This window comes from Anolis carolinensis, chromosome 4 (assembly GCF_035594765.1).
Source record: "Anolis carolinensis isolate JA03-04 chromosome 4, rAnoCar3.1.pri, whole genome shotgun sequence".
In the NCBI taxonomy this organism is placed as follows: Eukaryota; Metazoa; Chordata; class Lepidosauria; order Squamata; family Dactyloidae; genus Anolis; species Anolis carolinensis.
The window spans coordinates 89754129-89778662 of record NC_085844.1 but is presented as its reverse complement, the minus strand read 5'-3'; the positions used below and the strand labels follow the sequence as shown (position 1 = coordinate 89778662).

The following is a 24534-nucleotide window of genomic DNA, read 5'->3' as shown; positions in this document are numbered from 1 at the left end:
CATTGTTCTAACATATGCCATTTGTTCCTCCTGCATAAAAAGTAGGATACTCACAGACTTGTGATTTTCAGCACTTTTTCTGAACCTTTAGAATGAATATTTTTTCCTCTTAATATAAGAAATTCCTGCATCGATTATTGCCTATCTTTAAAGCCTGTCAATCTGATTATCCTAGCCTGGAACGGTACAGTTTGCAATTTAGTCACCAGAAATTTAATCTCTCCCCCCCCCCTCCCCCTTTTTTTTACAAAGGCATATGAAGAACTAGCACTAGCCTATGAAAGCCTATACCTTTTAAAAATGAAATACATTGGCAGTTCCATCTTAACTCAAAGATGTGTCAACTGTAGAACACAGAACCATCTGGCACAAAATCAGAGCCAGAGTAACCCAGTGTCTTAGGCTGAAAGAGATTGGATTCAATGCCACTCCATCTGAACTTTGGCCACAGATTCTTTTTTTTTTTTTGGGGGGGGATAATATGGACTAAGAAAAATCTTTATCATCTTTATGTGCAGTTTACAAGAAAAAAAACATATAGGAAAATTTTCTCAACTATTGGCCATGTGTTGATCACCCCTGATCTATTGAAATGGAAGGAAATTCTGAAGTTGGAGTGCACTCAGAAACACTTCTACTTGTCAAGGTGTAGGGTATGACTAAAATATCAGTCCTTCTTTATTCTCCCAGATGTGATGAACCCTGAAAGCTAAGATGAGCCCTGAAACTGAACAGGAAGGTAAACAGGTGTTAAACAATAACTTTGACCAAGGAAACTACCAAGCCTAATTCAATCACTCATAGCATTGGTCAAGAGACATGAAGTTTATTCTAAGGCTCATTACTTGGTTTTCTAGAATTTCAGAGTTACACAGACATTTTTATTAAGGTCTATGTGACCAGCACAAAATGTATCTATGAATTCTTGTTGATGAGGATATTTCTCAGGTTCTGGCTCTAGTGAATTTAAGCTAAGACTGTGGATAAAGGGATACGTGCCTGGTGAGCATATGCTAAACCAAAAAAGCCAGGACAGAAGAACAACTCGCCAGGTTGAAGTCAAGCCAAAGAGGTTTATTCAGTTCGACCAAAAAGGATGCAAGTATGAGTGAGATGCTTCAAAGGTACAAGCATACAAGCATAAACATACAGACGAAGCAAGATGTCTTAAATAATTTGACAGCTATTCAAACTATTCAAAAATAGGGAAAAAAACATATATTTGTTACGGAGTCTTGGGTGAACTATACATCTTTTTTGGGGGTGGGGGGTATCGTGACTCGACAACAGCGCCATAACATATGATGAGGTGATCCTGGGCACATAATATTGCATTTACAGCATTTGTAGTAGGGAACAAAAGTCAGCAAACCAGTACAGAATATGATTCAGCTATTTACAAAATAAAATTTATCACTAAAACAGACTGGCATACAGTTGAATCATTCTTATTTTGCACCTGCACCTGGAATTTGCCAGAGAAAAGAGTTACCTCTGTATTGAAAAAAACATTTTTCTCTTTTTGAAGGCAAGGTTCCTTGGTGTTGATAAAATCATTACAATATAAATATGTCATAGCAAATTTGGTTGGTCTCATACAAAATAACATATTACAATAGCCCCCCCCCCCCCAGATTTCTTATTTACATTGCAATGCCCCATCCCACCTTGACCCTATTTCTCAACCAAGTGTAATGAAAGTGAGGTTCCCATCCATACTCTGGTCTCCATTTTTTTTTGTCTTTGAAATATCTACTACTCCAATTTTCCCCTCAAAAATTTGAAATTTTCTCATGTTTTTGATATCAAAAATCTGAATGTGTAAAAATTCATCATCATCCGCAGTATCTCTATTTCCCGAAAGTTCATCTCAAAATGGCATCATTTCTAGTCACCATTTTGAAAAAAAAAATGGATTGTTTTGGTGTGCCCAGAGGAAGAGTTCAGCTCATAAATGATCTGGGAGTGGGAACTGGCCATCTCAGCTCTAAAAAGCACCCACTAGTTGTCTAAAGACCAGTTGTCTAAGGTATCTGACACATATATGCACCCCTTGTTGTTGTGTATGCATGCACAAGACATGTTAAAGCTTCAGTATAAAGTTCATAATGCAACATAGGTATTTATTTTAATATATCTTCCAACTATATAACATTTTCAGGTTTGTTTTACTTCAAAATTTTCTCAAATTTTTTTGTAATGTTTCATCAATGTTCCATGAAGTCATAACCCACTTAGTACCAATCTCTTTCTCCATGAGTTTTGATTATTGTGAATTGTTATGAACCTCTCAAAAAGAGTTTAAAAGCTTATAGTTTGAGATCGGTTATCACAGCACATGAGCAGTTACAGCTCATTACTGGGGCATAAGAAGATGGCTGAAAAACTGTGACATCAGCATGTGGCATACATAACAGCACTCAAAATAAGTCAACAGTGAAAGACAACTGTCTACTCAGGGGTGTAAATTTTCACATTCTTTCACAGAATCAAGACCCATTCTAACAATTTACAAAGATAAAGCCAGAGGAACTGGCTCGCAGGGCCTACAATCAAGTTAATTTGGGGAACCAAAACCATGCTGTATTTCATGAGAGCTACTCTTGAACTTTGTGGAAGCTGTTCAAGGTTACAAATTCTGTCTCCAAAATAGATTCAGCACATTGGGTAGTGCCTGTAAAACCTAGAGTAGAGTAGGGCCCAAATCTTGTTTCCTCTATTTCTATTGTGGTTTTGTAGCATTCCATCCATTCAGATGGCACAGAACAGTATAACCCCCCTGAGAACGAAAGAAGCAATGAAACAAAAGGAAAAGGGGAATGATAGCTGTTTGGCTGGCTGATTTTTGGTGCTTGGCTGTAGACCCTGGCTGGCAGGGCCTACAGCCAAGCACTGGGCACTCGGCACTCATAGGCCCGGCTCATAGGGCCTACATTCGAGTGCTCAGCACTCAATGGCTTGTAGGCTCAGCTTGCAGGGCCTACAGTCAAGTATCGAGCACTCAGCACTTTATTGTAGGCCCTGTGAGCCAGGTCTATGAGCCATCAAGCGCTTGGCACTTGTAGGCCCTGCCTGCCGGACCTACAGTTGGGTGCTTGACTGTAGGCCGTACGAGCCGGACCTATGAGCCATTGAGTGCTTGGTGCTCGTAGGCCCTCGCTGGCAGGCCCTAGCATTTTGTCGCCCAAGGCCAGAAAAATCTTTGTTTTTTTCAAACCTTGGATGGAAAAGCCCATTTGAATAGGTGCCCATTTCCATTCATAGTAGACAGAAATGGAAATGGGGCCATACAAATAGTACAAATAGAAACAGACAATTCCATACAAATGCACAAGACTAATCTTGTTCTTGTAAAAGCTCAGCATGGATTAATGAACCCAAAGCAACAGAGCCACCAACCTCTTTAACATCTATCTATTACCTATTGAAAATATAACTAAAAAATCAATTAATATGGCTTTTTGAAAAAACAAAAAACAAAAATGATGTTTGGAAAATTGTGTTGTTTATAAGCAGCTGCTGTATACTTCTTCAGATTCACTCAATATGCCTGTTAAACACAAAGGAAATAATGAAGATATAAATTTTCATGCATAGACTTTGTGAAACCTACATTTGCATGGCTACAGTTTAATGTGTAATACCCACCATTGGTTATATATATATATATATATATATATATATATATATATATATATTAAGGGGACAGGTCATATAATTGTAAAGCCTGCTTGCAGCCCTCTCTGGGCCTCATCCTCCACCAGCCTAATGGATCACTGAGAAAGGGAGGCTGATAAAGAGTTGAGGGGAGAGAGCAGTCCTGCCCCTGTTGCAAGAGCACAAGGAGGGAGAGGGAGGCAGAGAAAGAGAGAGAGAGAGAGAGAGAGAGAGAGAGAGAGAGAGGAGATACAAAAACAAACATTTTTACAAAAACTCAGAGGTGAGTGTTTTAATTCATTTGTGTTCAACAGGGGTGGCTCTGGAGGGTTGTAAATTGGGTCATAAATATGGATTTAAAAAAGCACCTATGATTTATTATCCTTTTTATAATTTTTGCACAGCCCTAATACAAAAAAAAATGATTGGATTTTAAACACTTTATGTTCTCTTGGCAAAGTTGCTTTATCCTGAAATCATCATTCTTCCAGCTGACAAGGGGAATGCCACAGTAATCATGGAAACAAAACAATACAAAGAAAAAATCAGACAACTTCTAGATCCCACAATTTACAAGAAACTGAAACAAGACCCCACTAACAAAATCACCAGAAAAACGAACACTCTAATCAAGAACTCCTCCATTAACTTTGACATACGCCAACAGCTGTGCAAATCAGAAGCCCTCCCACCCAGGCTTTACGGACTCCCCAAAATCCACAAGGACTCCATCCCACTCAGACCCATTGTAAGTGCCATTGGATCGCCGACTTACAACCTTGCAAAATTTCTGGCTACACAGCTACAAACCCACATTGGGCTCACTGCACATTATATCAAGGACTCTACACACTTTATAGAAAAGATCAGCAACCTCAATCTAAGCACCAAGGACATCCTGATCAGCTTTGATGTGGTGTCCCTTTTTACCAAAGTCCCAGTAGCTGACACCCTCACACTAATCAAACAAAACTTCCCAGAAGACATCACAGCCCTGTTTCACCATTGCCTCACCACTAGCTACTTTCAGTGGGACACTGGATTCTATGAACAGAAGGATGGAGTGGCCATGGGGAGCCCTCTCAGCCCAGTAGTAGCAAATTTCTATATGGAATACTTTGAAAAACAGGCCCTAGAAACAGCACCAAAAAAGCCAACTGTTTGGTTCAGATACGTAGATGACACCTTCACAATTTGGAGCCATGGAGAGGAAGAACTCAGCAAGTTCCTGGACCATCTTAACAGCATCCACCCAAACATCCAATTCACCATGGAAAAAGAAAAGGAAGGAAAACTGCCATTTCTAGATGTTCTGGTCATCCGCAAACCCAATCAACAATTGGGCCACACAGTTTACAGAAAACCTACACACACAGATAGATACCTTCATAAAAACTCCAACCATCACCCAAGTCAAAAAAGGAGCACAATCAAAGCCCTGACAGACCGTGCACAAAGAATCTGCGAACCTCACTTCCTCCAAGGTGAACTCAACCACCTAAACTGGGCTCTACAGGCCAATGGATACTCCACCACAGACATCAGAAGAGCTGCAAGGCCAAGAACAAGCCATGAGAGTCAAGACAAAGATCCACCCAGAGGAAAGGTGTACTTACCATACATCAAGGGAACTACTGACCGCATAGGGAAGCTGATGAAGAAGCACAACCTACAAACTATCTACAGACCCACGAAGAAAATCCAACAAATGCTACGGTCAGCGAAGGACAAGAGGGATCCTCTCTCTTCTGCAGGAGTCTACCGGATACCGTGCAGCTGTGGACAAGTCTACATAGGGACCACCAAACGCAGCGCCCAAACAAGAGTCAAAGAACAGAAAAGGCACTGCACACTAATTCAACCAGAGAAATCAGCCATAGCAGAGCATTTGATGAACCAGCCTGGACACAGAATACTATTTGAGAACACAAAAATGCTGGACCATTCTAACAACTATCATGTCAGACTACACAGAGAAGCCATTGAAATCCACAAGCATGTGGACAACTTCAACAGAAAGGAAGAAACCATGAAAATGAACAAAATCTGGCTACCAGTATTAAAAAACTCAAAAATCAGAACAGTAAATAAAAAGCAATACTCTGAAAACAGAGGATTTCCAGACATGAATCAATCAAGGGCAGTTAACGACTCTAAACAAAGGATGCCCCAGAGGCAGGAAGAAGACAGCAGATAAGCTTTTCAATGCTAATTAAAGTGATTAACTACACAACATTCACACTGACCTCTCTCACCCTAGACTTTCCACAGATATATATTAACCTCTTTGCTTAGTTTTCTCCATACCTCACAACCTCTGAGGATGCCTGCCATAGATGTGGGCGAAACGTCAGGAGAGAATGCTTCTGGAACATGGCCACACAGCCCGAAAGACATACAACAACCCTGTGATCCCGGCCATGAAAGCCTTCGACAACACATTGCTTTATGCTTATACTGAAAAGTAACTTTCCTTGGGAGATATCCGAATGTTACAGAACATTAACAAAAATGATTGGTGAGTGTTTCAGTTTCTGAATTCCCCTTCCACCTTTCCTGCATATTTCGAATATCAATTCATATGCACAGTTTTAGTGAATTTACTATGACTTACGATGACATCCAATTTATTTGCATACCTCTAATATATATATTGATTTCTATATAGAGATTGGAGAGAAATGTACCCTCTGGGGTGTTTGTTCTTAAGGTGAATTTGTTTGTAAATCAGAACAGTGATTCCAGCCATTAAAGCCTTCAACAATGCAATGTATTTTCTGCTTGCTGATTTTTGCAGACATAATTTATACTGACATTTGGGTTTTGACCGCTTATATAGCTCCATTAATGAATCAAGGAAACTATCTTGAATTGTAAACTATTATGATTGACTGTTATATACATACCTCTATGCATATGGGATACTCCATCTTGCCTGCAATACAGAGTGCTTTGAATGGAGAGGAGGTTGGATTTGCCTGATAGCCCTTTTTGCAGATAAACTCTGCTGTTTCTCCAGATTCTATATACAGTTTTGGACCCACTGCCAACTTCAGGCTTATATTGTTATAACTCATGTCTTCTTCTGTTATTGTACAAGCCTCTGGTGAAAAAAGATGCCACTTGATTAGATACAAAAATTCATAGTAAATTCATGTGACTGAACAACCCAGTGGAATTAGTAAAATATAAATGCTCTTCAGGGCCTCATCCTCCACCAGCTGAGTAGATCACTGGTTTGAGAATGGGTTTGAGAGAGGGAGGCCGATGGGGAGTTGGGGGTGGTGGTGGAAGAGCAGTCCTGTCCCCGCCATGAGGTCACAAGGAGGGAGAGGGAGGTAGAGAGAGAGAGAGATAGAGAGAGAGAGAGAGAGAGAGAGAGAGAGAGGACATACAAAAAACAAACATTTTTATAAAAACGTAGAGGTGAGTATTTTAATTCATTTTGTTCATCAGGGGTGGCTCTGGGTCTCATACATACTAGGCATGTGTGTAAGAAACTAGAATTTCAAGTTGCAAAAATTCAGTTCATTCTCTTTGTATCATGTTTTTCTTATATGCACTTGAGGGGCCGGGCTGTGGCGCAGGCTGGTAAACAGCTGCTGCAATAAATCACTCTGACCATGAGGTCATGAGTTCGAGGCCAGCCCGTGGCGGGGTAAGCACCCGTCAATTAAAAATAAAATATAGCCCTTGCTTGTTGCTGACCTAGCAACCTGAAAGATAGTTGCATCTATCAAGTAGGAAATAAGGTACCACTTATAAAAAGTGGGGAGGCAAGTTTAACTAATTTACAACATTGGAATGAGGAAGTGAGGAAGTGCCATCAGAGTGGATGATGAAGCCGCTGCTCCCCTCTGTGGCCAGAATTGAACATCCCCTCAGGAGAAGGTTAAATTGCCTCTGCGTCTGTCTGTCTGTTGTCTCTGTCTCGATGTGTTTATGGGCATTGAATGTTTGCCCTATATGTACATAATGTGATCCGCCCTGAGTCTCCTTCGGGGTGAGAAGGGCGGAATATAAATACTGTAAATAATAAATAATTGATCTGAATTACTGGCCTTCCTCCAATAAGTCTTCAGGAGTGTTCAGAAGGCTGTATCAACTGATTGTTTTTTAAATTATTTTTTTTAAAAATCAATTTGATTAATAACATTAATGAAAACATGAATGTATCTTTCAATTTCTCATCAGGAAGAAATGAAAGGCATCAAGATTCCTCCTTTTCTTTTTCAAATTACATATGAATAAATGTGAGCGAACATGTGTTGTGTGTGTGTGAAGTTGCACAAAAACATTTCGATCAATATAATTGCAAAAGGAAGAATTTAAGGAAGTGGGGAGAAGTGATACATTTCATAAATTTCCTTTTTCCTCTTCCTTTTGGCCATTAAGGTTGGCAGCTGACACTTGTCCATGTCATCCCACAAGACATTAAAGGTCAAGCAGTTCCCCATTGGAAAACTGGCAATAAGATCAAGTAAAATTCCAAAAGGAGGGCCAAGCTGGGTCTGTGAGAAGAAACGACTTTGATCCCATCAAGCTCTCAACCCAAGAATGGCCCCTCTTAACCCATCTGCCACAGCTCTATTCTTTAGGGCTGAACACTGTCATATATTGTGCAGTATTTTCTTTCCTAAAACTTTAATTTCCCCAAGAATTCAAACTGAATAATGGAGCTGGCAGCTGGAAGGATACATTTTGGTAAATTTCATCTGAAGAAGGAAAAACTCAATCTTTTTGACATAGCACGTATGGGTCAGATCTATTTGCTTATGCATGTAAATATTCTGGACATACAGTTTGCTACTTGTAGTGGCTGAAGAAATTTTATTCATAAGAGTTTGATTAGTCTCTACCAAAATTTGCAGAATTAGAATCAGGGATAGTTTGCCTAGTGATGACTACCTTTTGTTTCATAATTTAGTTTTCTCCATTTGTAATTATATGAAACCAACTTTGATTTATAGAATGACACCACATTGATTGCAAAATATTTTGGAATTTTCAACATAAAACAATAATGAATATCTATTCTTTTTATACCTGTGCACCTTGGCCTTTCTGTCCAGGTACCATTGTGACAATGTACTGCTGGGACTCCTTCCATTCGGTAGAAAAGTAAACATTTATAGTGTACTGTTGCACCTGACATATAGTCTGTCATTAGAGTGTCTGCAACATCTCCATTTTCTATAGAAGGTGGGCGACCACATCTTCCTTCTGCCTCTATGGTCATTGAACCAAGAAAGTGGAGCCATTAGATTATTTCAATTGCTGTTACAAATCCTCTAACATGCACACACATCCTCAAAAACTAAAAATGGTTATCTCAGGCCTCTCAGATAGTGTTGTACTACAACTCTTATCCATCCAAGCCAGCACAGGAGTTGCAGTCCAACAACACCTTGACAATCAAAATTTACCTTTACTTGCTAGAAATGCACTTTTGTGAAGCAAGAACATCAAGATTTCATCTTTGATTTTGTTACAACAAAGAAAAAAAACATAAATTATATACAGTGGTATGACATGAATTAAATATAACTAGAAATCTGGAAAGTGGCTTTCTTGTTTTAATATCAGTATTTTTCTAGCATCTGCCAACATTTATTTTATTTATTTCATATCAAAAGCATTGCATACATTAGTATAAATCTGATAAAACTAGAAGGAGCACAAGTGGCTAAATATCTTTTGACCAAAAACGGGCAACAGTGATCGCATTGTCTGCAGCCTCAAACAATTCTTCCTCTGCCAGCATTGAAAGCATGGTATAAGTATATACAGAATCTTACTTGCTGTGGAGAGAAAAGGACAGGAATCATAGAATCATAGAATAATAGAGTTGGAAGAGACCTCATGGACCATCTAGACCAAGGAAGAAATGCTATAGGAAGCTTATCTGTGTTCAACATGTTGGAACCCAGAAATAGTCTACCTCACTTTCTGTATCATTCAAGCTGGCTTGCTGCCCCAATATCCGAAATTCTTACCCACAAAAATTCTAGATAATGTCAGTACTCTTGCAAAAATTTTGCCGGAGTTCACTCCAGTGTCCAAAGTAATCAAACAAAAATAGTTTCAAAGGAGATGGATGAAGGAACATGATGGCTAGTTAAGTCTCTCTCTATTTTGCCTGCCTAAAAAGAAGTTGGTTGCCATAGTTCCAGTCCTTCTGGGGTCAAACACACTTCAAACTCAGATTCTCATTCCAATTAAAATGAAACAAATTCAAGTATATGTTCATTAATGCTTCTTCATTTGTACTTTTTCATTCCACTACTGCTTTCTCATTTTGTTAGTTTTGCCCAGTTTTCATTCTTGGTTTCCCTTTTTATAAAAATTGTAAATCTTACAACCTTGTCAAACAGACTACTTCACCCGTCCTACGCTACTTGTTATCTCTTTTCAGGATGGAGCTCATTACATGATGTATGTGTACTTTCAGTTGGGCTCCGTCCAGAAACGGGGAAAGCAAGCAGCGTATGCTGCATCTGCAGCAACACAGGATCCTTCCAGTGTTGCCTTACTAGCAATAGGGGGAAGCTGAGTGGCAACACTTTCACCCTGGGATGGGGGAAAAGGCAAGTCATGTGATGCAGGGCTTGCCACTGGGAGCCTATGGATTTGCCATACATCATGGCAAATCCATGGGCCTTTGTGATGAGGTCCTGAAAAGAAAGGCATGAAGACTTTGATCCACCATGCTTTCATAATATTCACAAAGTTTTTTATGCTGAAGGTACATAATATTTAACCTTTAAAAGTACCTGGCAAAAAGCTAAACTAGCTTTAACTCTGTAACTTTTAAAAGTTTGTCTTTATCTACATGTGGCTGGTTCTTTGGTGTAAATCTGGCCGAAGACAGCCCCAGATACAACACATATATATTGAATACAAGGACATTGTTCAAACAGGCTAAGGCCATATTGGCATCCTACTGGAAAAGATAGATTAAAGTAAGAATATCCAGGATACTCATTGGAAGTTCCCATACATAATGGGGACAGTCAGCAAGCCTATGAATGTAGGCCACATACATTGATGCTGATCTAGAGTACTCTAGATCAGCAATGAGGAATACTGTATGGATAGAGACACTAAAAAGTGGCTACAGCCAGGCCTGTAGCGAGGGGGGGGGTTTAGGGGTTCAACCCCCCCCCCCGAAATTTTTCAAGTAAAAAAAAAATCTCGTTTACTCATGAATTTTAACTGGTTAACCAAATCCCCATGCTAAGTCTATGAGATGCAAAACATTAAGAGTCCCTCCAGGCACTATCTCAAGCAGATATTGACAGGTTTGTAGCGGGGAGGGGTATGTGCTAGGGGTTCAACCCCCCCCCCCCCCAAATTTTCAAAACCCCTCCCGAAATTTTTTTCTGGCTACGGCCCTGGCTACAGCTGTTCATATAGCCTTATCACTCTCACCAAGATTAGGCAGCCCAAGAACAGGGGATGGCACTTACTTTCACCCTCTTGTCCATAGCTTAGCAGTGGCCACCAGATGTAAAACTGATACTCATCATTTGTTGCACCCACTGACAATTTTCAAATTCCTTCAACCATTATAGCTGCATATTCCAAACTAAGAATAAATCATGGTCCTTTATGATGGAAATGACTGCATCTACTCAATGTATTTAATGTAGATGGGGGATAATTTGTTTTCAAATAATTTTGAAGGATTTAACAAAATCAGAAATTTTATCCTTGGTCATTTCTTTTCAAAAAAGCTAAAATGTAAAACTTAAATTTAAAAGGTTTCCTATCATAGCGAGCTATGAAAAGCAAAAACCAATCCTTTTCCTCCATATTTCTTAACATTGTATTTTCATATCATTAATGAATGCAAACAATGGACAGTATCAAATAAAGATGATTTTTTTTAGTTTATGGAGTCTTCAGGTTCAGTTACAAGCCACCTTATAGGAGTATGTTCATCACTTGGTTTCTATTCCATCAAGCATCTAAGTGCATGCATATATAGTACATGAAAGACATTTTTGTCACATTGACATTTTTATTTTTCTCTTGACAGACAATTTTTACAAATGAAAGCAAACATATGTAATACAAACCTACACAGCGTGGGGGTGTCTGCCAACTTCCATCTTTGCACAATATTTTTTGTGGACCTTGAAGAAGAAAATGTTCCTTGCATGTGAAGCTTATCTCTTCACCACTATTGTAGTTTTTCATCTCAATTTCATTGATAGCATTTGGAAGCTGAGGGGGTGGTGGACAAAATTCTTTAACTAAAAGCCAAGCAAACAAGATTATGAGAAACAACTTAAAGAACAGATTATTTCATTATTTTTAATTCATTAATATGATGCAGTGAACTCTGAGTTAACTGGCATCCATTGGATTGGTAGATGCTAGATAACATAGTTTCTAGTTAATAAAGAATTAGTATTAAATCAGATTTAACAAATACTATGCTTTATACTGTAGCATACCATAAACTCTATATTGACTTGATATTCATATTGAAATATATTAATTAAAAGCAGATCAAGACAAAATGGCAAACTTAACTTAATGTAACATTTGTGATAAAATTGATTTCATTTCAATTTTTATTTTAAAAGTACCACCTGCATCACCTGCTTGCCCATTACCCGCAGAAAAGCGTACCTTCCCGGCATGCTCCCGTTCTGTCCCCAGCATTTTAAATCTGAACATGAGTAGTCTTCCATGTTCAGATTTCCCCATCGTGGAACACTTTGCCAACTCAGCCAGCACAGATCTCCACCGGAAGTAGCTGTGCATCATGTGATGAGATCTGGGGGCCTCTATGCTGGCTGCATAGGTGAAGTGTTCTACAGCTGTGAAATTTACCAATGTGATGAGCTTGCAAGAGCAAAATACCTAACTATAATGTTAGTAGCTTTGCCAGCTGCTGCTCTGGTTCCTGTGTGACTATATTGTCTTTCCCGCCCTTAATGACAGATGTAGGTAAAGTTAAAGGTTTTCCCCTGGTGTTAAGTCTAGTCGTGACCGATTCTGGGGTTGGTGCTCATCTCCATTTCTAAGCCGAAGAGCCGGCATTGTCCGTAGACACCTCCAAGGTCATGTGGCTGGCATGACTTCATGGAGCGCCGTTACCTTCCCGCCGGAGTGTTACCTATTGATCTACTCACATTTGCATGTTTTCGAACTGCTAGGTTGGCAGGAGCTGGAGCTAACAGCGGGCGCTCATTCCACTCCCGGGGTTTGAACCTGGGACCTTTCGGTCTGCAAGTTCAGCAGCTCAGCACTTTAATACACTGCGCCACCACCAGGGGCCCATGACAGATGTAAATATCCTTAAAAAAGAATATATCAGACACTGCTAAATGATCTCATTTTTGACAAACTATACCTCACCAGGCAATCAATCAAGATGACAACCCTGAAGTATTTTCTTTCTTTCTTTCTTTCTTTCTTTCTTTCTTTCTTTCTTTCTTTCTTTCTTTCTTTCTTTCTTTCCTCCTGGTGGCCCCATCTCTCACTGTGCTTTAGAAACCAGCGACTTGGATAGAACATACAAAACCATACCTTTGCATTCTGGTTCCGGTGACCATTTTCCATGATTACATTTTGTTGTATGAAGACTGGAACCACACATATAGTTTACAGCTCTACCATTGTCAAACATCTTTGTAAGAGGAGCATATGGTACAAATTTTGCATTCTTTGGACGTCTACATTTTGCTGCACCATCTAAGGATTCAAATGCAGGAAGAAGTCAGCTTGAAAGTCTCTGGTTTATGATACCTAGTTGGTTTCTAAATAGCAAACTTACCTGTACATGAAGGTACCTCCCATTGTCCCCGAAGGCACCTGGCTGGGTTGGTCCCAAGAATGACAAAGGTTTGATCACAAACATATTCCACAGTTTCACCATGCCAATGTGTGTTTTTGTTGTCAACAATGACAGGATGTCCATTTGTGATACTGGGAGGTGGTCCACACGTTTTTTCTTCCTCTGTTGAAAACAACAGGTAGTCAATCAAAATATTAACTTTTCCTTATTATTAGTCACAAATAATTGAAACCTAACACTGGTCTTTTTAAATGAGATTTGGAAATTTACTGAGTAGCTAATCAAACACTGTTTAGTCTATGTGTTGTCGAAGGCTTTCATGGCCGGGATCACAGGGTTGTTGTATGTCTTTCTGACTGTGTGGCCATGTTCCACACCTCACAACCTCTGAGGATGCCTGCCATAGATGTGGGCAAAACGTCAGGAGAGAATACTTCTGGAACATGGCCACACAGCCCGAAAGACATACAACAACACTGTTTAGTCTATGTCTCACTGGGATTTACCAGCTCTAACATTTTTCTTCTCCAGCACATTTCTCAATTGTTTTCAAGGACTAAGCAATCTTTTCAAGCATTAACTGCCAGTCCCAGTTTATCAGAGTACTCAAATTTATCATAAAATATAGATGTTTCTTTTTATTATGAAAATTTGGGGATTTTGCAAGTTTCCCGAGAAAGTTAAATGGCCATGAAAATGTATATTTAATTAGTAAATGGTTCAACCTTGGACAGATCACAATCCCTTTGAATAAATCTGGCAAAAAATCTTATGGTTTAGGAACATATTTAGGAACATATCACATCGAAAGTAAACTCTCATGTGTTTTTTCTTAAAATCTTCAAACTTCTTTCAACAATTTAGGCTATCTTCTAGATGGACTACAAAGTGTTGTGTAGGAACCTTGGGATGTGTTTAAACATCATTTGGTTTGCCGTTGCCTTAATATTTTAAAGCATAGAGCGCTACCATATGTATTTTTTTATATATTTTTAAAATGTCTTTCTATACCAGAACTTAAATAGATACAAAAAATCAAATATGCAAAAAGATTTTAGTGCAAAAATTTGTAACAGAAGCCTTCATGCCTTTATTTAATCATCACATAAAATCTTCATCTATGTGGAAACAAGTGCTCTCTGGCAGTACTCAATAAGAAATGTACATCCTACCAAGAATGTATTCTGTTTGTTTTCCTTCCCCTATTCTCTTTTAATTAGCCAGTTTAGACAGAACTTCAGAGTTAATAGATAAGATTCAGTGGCCTCATGACTCTAACTTATGGGTCCTCTACCTATGCATGATGGCAAAAACATCCATTCTCCATCAACACATTCTGCAGTGCTTGATCCAACCATTCCAAAACGGGCATCACACTCATAAGCCATCTTCTCCCCATGCTGATATTCTTCATGAAGGTCACCAATAAGATTGCCATGTGAAATCCTGGGTGGTTGTTGACAAGGGGTAACCTTTTCTAGAAAGAAGAAATATTGTGTTAAGTTTGAAGCTATTTAAGTGCATGATAAGGGGAACATTATCCTATTTCTGTATCTCAACAAAAATGTATAGAAACAATGGAAGATGAAACCTGCACTTGTACTCAAGAGTAATAACAATAACAATAACAAAAACAATAATAATTTTATTTCTTACCCACCTCTCCTCATGGCTTACGGCAGGTTACAGAATACAAGTATATACCCGAGTATAAGCCAACTCGAATATAAGCCGAGGCACCTAGTTTTACAACAAAAAACTGGGAAACATTTACTCCAGTATAAGCCAAGATACTAATAAAATTACATTAATTGAGGCATCAGTAGTCTAAATGTTTTTGAATCTTTACATCAAATTGTAATTTAAGATATGACTGTTCAACTCTGATTAAATCATTATTCTCATCTTCAATGTAAATGTGCTTATGTATCCTTTTAATTATAATAGAGTGAAATAATAAATGTAATAATAAATAGAGTAAAATAATAAATGCATTAATGATAATAAAAATAGAGTAAAATAATAAATGTAACAATATCAATAATAATAGAGAAAAAAATAAATATACCATACTTGAGTATAAGCCAACCTAAATATAAGCCCACCAGGACCCTCACCCGAGTATAAGCCGAGGAGGTTTTTTTTCAGTCCTAAAAAAGGACTGAAAAACTAGGCTTATACTCGAGTATATACAGTAACTAAAATACATAAACATTGTAAAATCCCACATATATAGATATGAAAATGTATTTCTATAAAAGATATATATTAAAATGTATTTCTATAAAATACATATTAAAATACACAAAACAAAGATTAAACAAATGACACTTGCTTAAAAACTGGCTGGGTAGAACTGCTGGTCTTTAGATGTTTTTTTAAATTCCAACAGCTCATTTAACCTGTAGGAACTCTTCTGGAAGGGTGTTCCAGTCTTGGGGCAGCCAATGAAAAGGTCTTCTGGGCGACAGTCACCAGTCAGCTTCTGGCTGGTTGGAGTAACCACCCTCCAGAGGACATAAGTGTTCAGGGTGGATTGTATGGGAGAAGGAGATCCTTTAGGTAACCTGAACCCAAACCATGAAGGGCTTTAAAGGTCAAAACCAACACCTTGTACCTTGCCCAGAAACTAATTGGCAGCCAATGGAGTGACGTTAGGATAGGTGTAATATGCTCACTCCTAGATGTTCCTGTAACCAATCTGGCTGCTGTATTTTGAACCAAATGAAATTTCCAAACTTGTATAGTAATCTTGATAATAAATGCTGATGGTTTAAAGAACATGTGGGCTCGTACTTCCACATGTGGTGGAACTGTAAAATAACTAACGACTACTGGAAAAATGTTCATTTGGAATGTAAAAAACTATTAAACATGGAATTTGATTTTAAACCTGAATTTTACCTTAGGCTTACTCAATATACCAACTAGTGGAGAAACAAATTTCTTTAAAGAAAAAGAGAATAAAGAAAAAATATTTACATAAGCAGTGACAGCAGCGAGATTAGTAATAGCTAGGAATTGGAAAGGATTAAATAAACCTACCAAATATATGTGGCTAGAGAGGCTCCTAGACATTAAAAACATGGATAAATTGACTTACTGGACCAAAAAGTATAATGGCTATTCGACTAGAAAAATGGACTGGTCAAACTTGGAGAAATATCTCAATGAAGAAGTGTAACGAAGACGATACGCAATGGAAGATTGAAGATTGGAAGTCACTCCCCCACACTTTTTCCCTTCTTTGATTAGGGACGCCTTCCCAGGGAGTCTGTTAATGACCTCCACCCCTCAACCCTTCCCAACTCACCGTCCCATATCCAAACCCCTTCCCCCCACTCATATTTGGATACCCAACTCCTACTCCCCTCCCCCTCCTCCCTTTCCACCCCACCTTTCTTTCCCTAATTCCCTTCTCTTTTGTGCTCCCCTTAGACTCTCTTGTTTATTTGTAAACTGAAAAAATGCAATAAAAACTATTTTTTTTAAAAAAATCCAAACTTAGTACAAAACAAGGGAGTTTTGTCTATGGCATCTTAGCAATGAAGTCAAAAGCATCTGGAAGACCAAATATCTTTTTCTCAAATCTTGCATGAGAAGGGTCTTGGAATAGCTGAGGGTGTGTATTCTCCAAGTAGTATTTTAATGCAAATATGTGACAATCATATTGCAAGACAAATCTGGGTAAAATATGGAAAGCAGGTCACAAAAATCAGGAAGGATACCTTAAGAATACCACATACATTGACAGCTATTTTGTAAGCAGCCTAAGAAGAAATGTGTACCTTTACAAGTTGGAGGTTGTGGGGACCATCCAAAATGATAACACTGTGCAGAGTCAGAACCAACTCTTGTGTATCCTCTGATGCAGGAAAATTTTACCACATCTCTGTTCACATATTGATCTTTTCTTGGATGAATGCTTCCATGCTCCAGAATAGGTATTTCACATTCTATAGCTGAAGAAAAGATACAGCAAGACATTTTAAATTTGTAAACTGTATTTTAGAAAAAGGAGCTTAACATCCACCTGCAATGTTTGCAAATGAAAATAAATCTGATTTGAAAACAGTGTAGCATATGATCCCCTCTCTATAGGTGAATGCATATCTTTATATATAAAAATACAACCTGCATATATTTGTGCACGCAGAACTTGAAAAGTAGTCAGTTGATTGACTTGAAATTTTGACAAAACGTTGCATCCAATATGTGTGTTTTTTATAGTAAAATGAGTTTGGCAGAGGGAGAACCACAGATGATGGGATATGCAGTATATTCAATAACTTCAGCTCCCACAGACCACTGTGACTTGCACCAATGACAGAACAGGACCAAACCAGGCACACAGATCCCCATGACCCACTTTACAGTCCTGGTGCAGATAGAGGAGGACAGAGCATGAATGATGGAATCTGAAGTACCTTCACCCAAATCGGCTCCCACACATCACAGCAACCCCCACGAATGATGGACATGGACTATATTTGGCAAACAGACACCCCATTACCCACTTCACATCCTGGTGCTGATAGGAGGATGGACCAAGAATGATGGGATTTGCAGTACCTTCCCCTGATTAGCTCCAACTTCAACAGACCACAGAGACCCACACAAATGATGGACCTGGACAAACTTAGGCACACAGACTCCCCATAACTAACAGAAAACACTGGAAAAATCTGGGGGATCTTGACTTTGATTTACAGGAGTTACAGTTCACCTGCATCCAGAGAAATTGTGCCCCCATTGACAATGGATTGGGACCAAACTTGGCATAGAGAACCCCCATGACCCGCTGAACATACTGCTGTAGTATGTTGGAATTGACCTTGATTACGGCAGTTGTAGTTCACCCATATCTAGAGTGCACTAAACCCAGCCGACAACGAATTTGGACCAAACTTGGCACACAGACCCAACATGGCTAACTCTACATACACGGAGGAGTTGGGTGTGATTGCCTTGGGAATACCACTTATTCTTAATGAGATGACATTCGAATTCAAATGACTTCAATTACCAATATGCCTTGCATTCGTGATGACTATCAATATAACACAGGGGCAATCTTTGCAAGTGTGTGGTTTGAAATTGGAAAATAAATGCATCTCTCATGGGCAATTATACGTTGTATGCTCCAGAGTTGGTAAATCATCTGATCTTAATGTATATGCAGAATAAAGACACACCAATAATGTAGACAATTCACTAGCATTACAATAAAAATGATTTTTTGGGGGAGGAAACTCTTTTTCCTTCGTTTCTATACATTCCACATAGACATAGCAATGAAAGGCAGGGAATTGAATTGATTGATGTGTTTTCTTGGTGAATCTATGTTCGCTACAATACTTTTATTCAGATTCAGTACATATCATACTGAGCCACAGGAGAGCATGGCCAGGTTTAGCTAGTGTAAAATAAAAAGAAACTACATACGTTAATAAGATGTGTGCATTTCACTGTAGAATTGATGCAGTTTGACTCTTCTTTAACTGCCTTGCATTAATTCTATGGAATAACAGAAGTTGTATTTTTATAACTTCTTTCGTCTTCTTTGCCCAAGAGTGTCGGTGATGCATCAAACTACAGTTGCCATGATTCCATAACCCTGGGCCATGACAGCAAAAATGTCATCAAACAGCATTAACTCTACAGTGTAATTGCACCTTAAGTCTACTTCCTCACATTGCTGCCTGCCTATGTATATAAATATGAATAGGAAAGAAATTTAAATAAGAACATTTATATAGAAAATAAGTATGCTACCAATAAATTAACTAAAAATGAAGGCATCATCTGAAAATGCTACACCTTTTGGCAACCACTTGTTTATAACAATTAATCAAAACTTTCAATTTTATTACACAACAACAATATTGTGTTAATTTACATAGGCACTGAGGCTTTGGGCTCCATCCTTTCAATGTGCATACTGCTTGACCACCTCTTTTCTGGTTAATGGTTTCATGTCCATCTGTACATTCAAAGATCAGTTTTTCCTCCAGTAATGCAACTGGTTTAGTTGTGCTGAAGATAATGTTCTCGTCCACTGGCTTTGGGCACGTCTCTAAGAAAACAAAAATACAGGTCTTATTAATGCAACTTCTTCTTCTTCTTCTTCTTCTTATTATTATTATTATTATTATTCTCTGCTTTACCTCCTCAAAGGGGACTCAAAGTGGCTTGACATAAAAGCACTAGCACAGAATTTAAAATATACAAATATACAAAAATATTACAATAAGTTTGAAAATTGTACAGCTGCCAGAATCCTATATTATCTCTTTTTAAATGTAACCTTACTTATAGTTAAATAATTAGCAGAGACCCTAAGGGCTGCTCAACCCTGACTGCTAGGTTGATTCAGAATTGGTTTGGGAGAAACTGGTTTCACCAGCAAATAATTAGATTCGTAGAATCATGAAATAATATAGTCATAGAATTGGAAGAGAACACAAAAGTCATTCGTCCCAACCCTCTGCCATGCAAAGGGTTGCAATAAATTTCTGGAACAAGATCTAGGCCAGGATGATTAACCACTGAAGTTTTCCCACATAAATAATATGTTGGTTGGTTTCTACAAAGCACAGTCTAGTAAACACAACATTTCCAGAGTTCCAGAGCTTTACTCCTGTAGAAGCCAATCGCTCATCGTTTTTGAAGGCCATCCTTTGGCTAGCTGTATCTTAACTATATCTTAAATTATTCTCTGTGCTTGGAGTTTGGCCTGTGAAAGCTTTTGGCATATTCTGAAAAGTACAAGTTAGTAGAGTTAACAGAGGACACACAGGGGAAGTGGATTTTCCTAGCCTTATGCAAGGCCTCTCTGGTTTCCTACTGAGTGACATGAGCCAGGCAGCACATTTCAGGAGCAGAATTGGCATCTGACTGGCAGAAATGAATTGGGCTATAAAAAAAGTCTTTATCCAATTGGGGAGCAGCTTCAATAGGGTCAACTGAACTTCACATAAGTCTTTTACCATAACTAAACCCATGGTGAAATATTCAGAAACATATTTGAATTTATCACATGGTGCACAAGTGCACTATGCGAGGAATTTATAAATAATGTCTACAACATGTTGTTTTAGTGTCATTAATGCACATCACAGTGAAGCACCAGTTAAAACGTTTATGGCATACACCTCTTTGATGATTTCTAGGGCTTGTCTTCATTATTGGGTCTGAGAAAATGCCAGAATTTGTTCCATAGCTAATATTTGGAAAATAGTTTTCACATGTAATGACTTTCAAAATTTCACATAATTGTTTCTCTGCTAAATCAGTAAGATTTTCACTGCTATCCAATATCAGATTTCAATATGCTGTGGATGACAGTCCTTAAGGATGCTAATTTACTTTCACTTACCAGGGCCCCTTGTAGACTAACATAAAATGTAATTTGAGAATGCAGTTTAACCCTTTTAAATGGATCATATAAGTGTACACTGCCATATAATCCAGTTTAATAGAATAAATGTACTGTCATTGTACAATGAAATTAAATGCTCTCCCTAGCATACGTCACAAAAACAACAGTTAATTAATTAATTAATGCAGTTAAACTGGATTCTGAAACTGTATTATATGGCAGTCTACATGGGGTCTGAGGGAAAAAAACTCATTTAATTGAAGGCACTTACTGATACATTCTGGTTTGGGTACCCATCCATCTAGAAGACACGTTGTCTCTCCTCTGTGTAGTCCTTGCAAAGTTGTGAAGCCAGTCTGGCAGCCATAGGTTGTTGTATTACTAATATTAAAACTCCCACTTGATTCCATAAAAAACCCATTAGGTATGTCAAAGAGGACACAGACGATTGTTTCTAAAGAAGAAAAATTGGGATGTTATATATATATTACTAAGATGCTCTCTTGGGGTTGGAAATGAATAGTACACCCACCATTCTCAGTTTAGTAATACTGACTAATTGTTGGAGTCACAGATGCCTTAAAGGGCCAAACTTAAAAGTGACTTCAAAACAGAGTTTATTAAAACAAAAGAAAGGAATGCAGAGACACTAAAATGCAGTTCCACTGGTCAAAACTCAAAAAACCAAACGAGACCTGGTCCAAAAGGTTAACAGAAATGTAATCCAGATTAACTGGATGCAAAGAGCAACAAGTCAAACAAAGCACTCTGAGGCAAAACAAAAAGGCACAGTACACAAATGGTTAACAAAAAGAGTCGCGGGAAGAGAAGCGTCATCAGCCGAAGTCCAGCGTTGAAGCAGGAGAAATCCAAAACAGCGTCGCTCCAGTGTCCACAGAAGCAGCGTTTTTAGCCAAACCGGTCCAGGTCCAAACTGCAGATCCAAATCCAATGCCGAACACGAAACAGGCAACAGCAAGTCTACAAGAATCTTTACCAATACACAGCACACGAACGCACATCAGCAACTTGCCTTCTGCAAAGACTCCTCACCCCTGAACCCACTTTTATCTACAAACCATCATCCAAAGATGAATTGACCACTGCCCCATCACTATCCCTCGCAGCTGCTCCCAGCTCTTCACATGAATTCCCTTGACTTTCCCTCCAATTCCTCCATCTCCTGTCAAGATCCCCCCAAGAATCAGTTGGACCCCCTGATTGCCAGTCTTCACCCCCAGAGAACCCCATAAAGGTATCACTAGTTGATGGCGCCTCACAAATACCTTGCACTTTTCTTATCTTAGTCCAATCCATGGTGTCTCCTTCTTCTCCTTCACTCATTGACCCATCGTCCCCAGAGAATCCCTCAAACAACTCCTCATCTGTAGGTGCTGTAACTATGTCCTGGATCCTCTTTCTCTGCTGCTCATCATCAGATTCCTGCTCCCGGGTAACCCTTTTCCCCCTTCTGGCACCACAACTACTGTCTGCAACATTATCATCCCTAGAGAATCCTTCAAATGACTCCTCATCTGTAGGTGCTGTAAGTATGTCCCGGATCCTCTTTCTCTGCTGCTCATCATCAGATTCCTGCTCCCGAGTAACCCTTTCCCCCCTTCTGGCACCCATACTACTGTTTGTAACATTACCCACAGGCTCTACTACAACACTAATCATGAATCCACCTCTAGAGAATACATAAGTACAGGCAGTCCCTAAGTTACAAACATCTAACTTACAAACGGCTTCTAGTTAAGAACTGGGGCGAGACAACAGGAAGCAAGAGAAATCTACTGCTCAGAAGGGAAATTAACTCCTGGAAGAGCTATCATAGGGAAAAGGTGTCTCCCCTGAAGCTTTATCACCAACTCCAATTTCCACAGGGACAGAAAGTAAGGTGAAATCTTCTGAATAGGGGCACAGACAGCAAAACAAAAACCACAGGGCTGTCAACTCTTCCCTATACTAACCACAGCTAATATGCATATATATTTGGCTGGAGTTACATTTAAAAAATGTACCTGTTCAGACTTACATACAAATTCAACTTAAGAACAAACCTATAGAACCTATCTTGTTCATAACTTGGGGACTGCCTGTAAATTGAAGCACATCAATTCAGAGTAAGATATAGAAGTGAAGATTGAATTACACACATTTAACATTCAAATAGGACCAAGAAATATGAACAAGAAATTGTACAATTGTTATTACGTATGGATGTTCAACAACAATGACTTGTTATCCACCTCTCTTCACAACTTGAAACACATCACCAAAAATGCATACAAAATGCATATATCTCTATTAAATGCACATATTAAAATGTGATCCCAGCCATGAAAGCCTTGGACAACACATCATACAAATATTAAAATACAATAATGATAGAATGTAAATTTCAAAATCATGGTTTAAAATTGGCTGGGTAAACATGTCAGAAGAAATGGGTCTTCGGTTCTCTCTTGAATTCTGATGACTCGTTTAGTTTTGTAATATTGATGTCATTCCACTGTCTTGGGGCAGTTGTTGTTGTTGTTGTTGTTATTATTATTATTATTATTATTATTATTATTATTATTATTATTATTTCATTTCTACCCTGCTTTTCTTCCATGGGTGGGATTCAAAGTGGTGAACAATGGTTACAAAAACCCAGAAATTACATGACACAAAAGCACAACATCATAACCCCAAATAAAACAGATGAAAAGATCTTCTGGGTGATCATTGCTAGTTGGGTTCTGGCTTGTTGGAGTAAGTTCAAGGCCACCTTATAACAAATCATGCCACCACTGTGGAGCTGATTCACCCCATTTTGACTCAAAATACCAAAAGTTACACTCTCAGTCAAGGAAGCCATGGCCTGGAGCAGGGTTGTTGAAAATAGGGTGAGTTGGAAATCTCTCCTTATGGATCGGAAATCAACTTGATGGGTTTTGAACAATGTAAACAGATGGAATCATAAAAACTAGAAAACAATTAAAGTAATATTTTTCCTCCTCTGGTTCTCCCTAGTGCCAGGCCTAAAGCAATCAGTCCCATAAAAAGAACCGAGAAAAGAAAATTAAGACCAGGAATTACAATGCTGTCAGCTACTGCAAATGAATGAATGAATGAATGTTATTATACCATTTTAGATATTATAAAATGCTTTATGTATTATCATTTTTACTACTTTGTCTTTTCTTTTGAATAAAATATTACTTTATTATAAATTCAACATTTTAAGTAGAAATGTTCCATAATCCAGATTTTTTTCAATTTTCAGGGAAGAAAACTAAGCAACATTTTTTGTAACACCCCCTCTCCGTTCACACATACACATAGAAACACACATAACATTTCTAGAAGTAAGAATTTCCTCTTAGGAAAAATGTCTTACCATCTTGTGAGATACAACATCCTGACAGCAGAAATACAATGGAACAGACCAGCCAGCAATTCATAGTGATCCAGACAACTTACAACTGGTCTGTAAAGTAGAATCTTTACTTCCAGTTAGTAATTATTTCAGAGGATGATTTCACAAAGTGCTCTCATTTGGTTTTTATGAATTTTCCCTTCTATTTGTGTGCTGCCGCAGTTTGCTTAATAGTTTAACAAAAGAGGGGGGAAGGCTTATGGAAATGAGGTACATTAACCCAAAGCTATTTACAAAAGGTCTGGGAAGTTTTGACCT

General features: G+C 38.5%; 1 protein-coding gene across 1 annotated transcript; it reads right to left on the bottom strand.

The window, feature by feature from the left end:
- Positions 1-1053: 1053 nt before the first annotated feature.
- LOC107983449 (complement factor H-related protein 5) lies at positions 1054-24503 on the bottom strand. The gene is made up of 11 exons (XM_016997134.2): positions 24238-24503; positions 21121-21303; positions 19368-19544; positions 17257-17430; positions 14763-14945; positions 13448-13630; positions 13201-13365; positions 11739-11915; positions 8704-8886; positions 6564-6760; positions 1054-3550 (listed from the first exon to the last, which is right to left on the bottom strand). Exons 1-11 carry the CDS (start codon positions 24299-24301, stop codon positions 3542-3544), a joined length of 1695 nt encoding a protein of 564 aa, XP_016852623.2. The 5' UTR covers positions 24302-24503; the 3' UTR covers positions 1054-3541.
- Between the last annotated feature and the right edge of the window lie 31 nt (positions 24504-24534).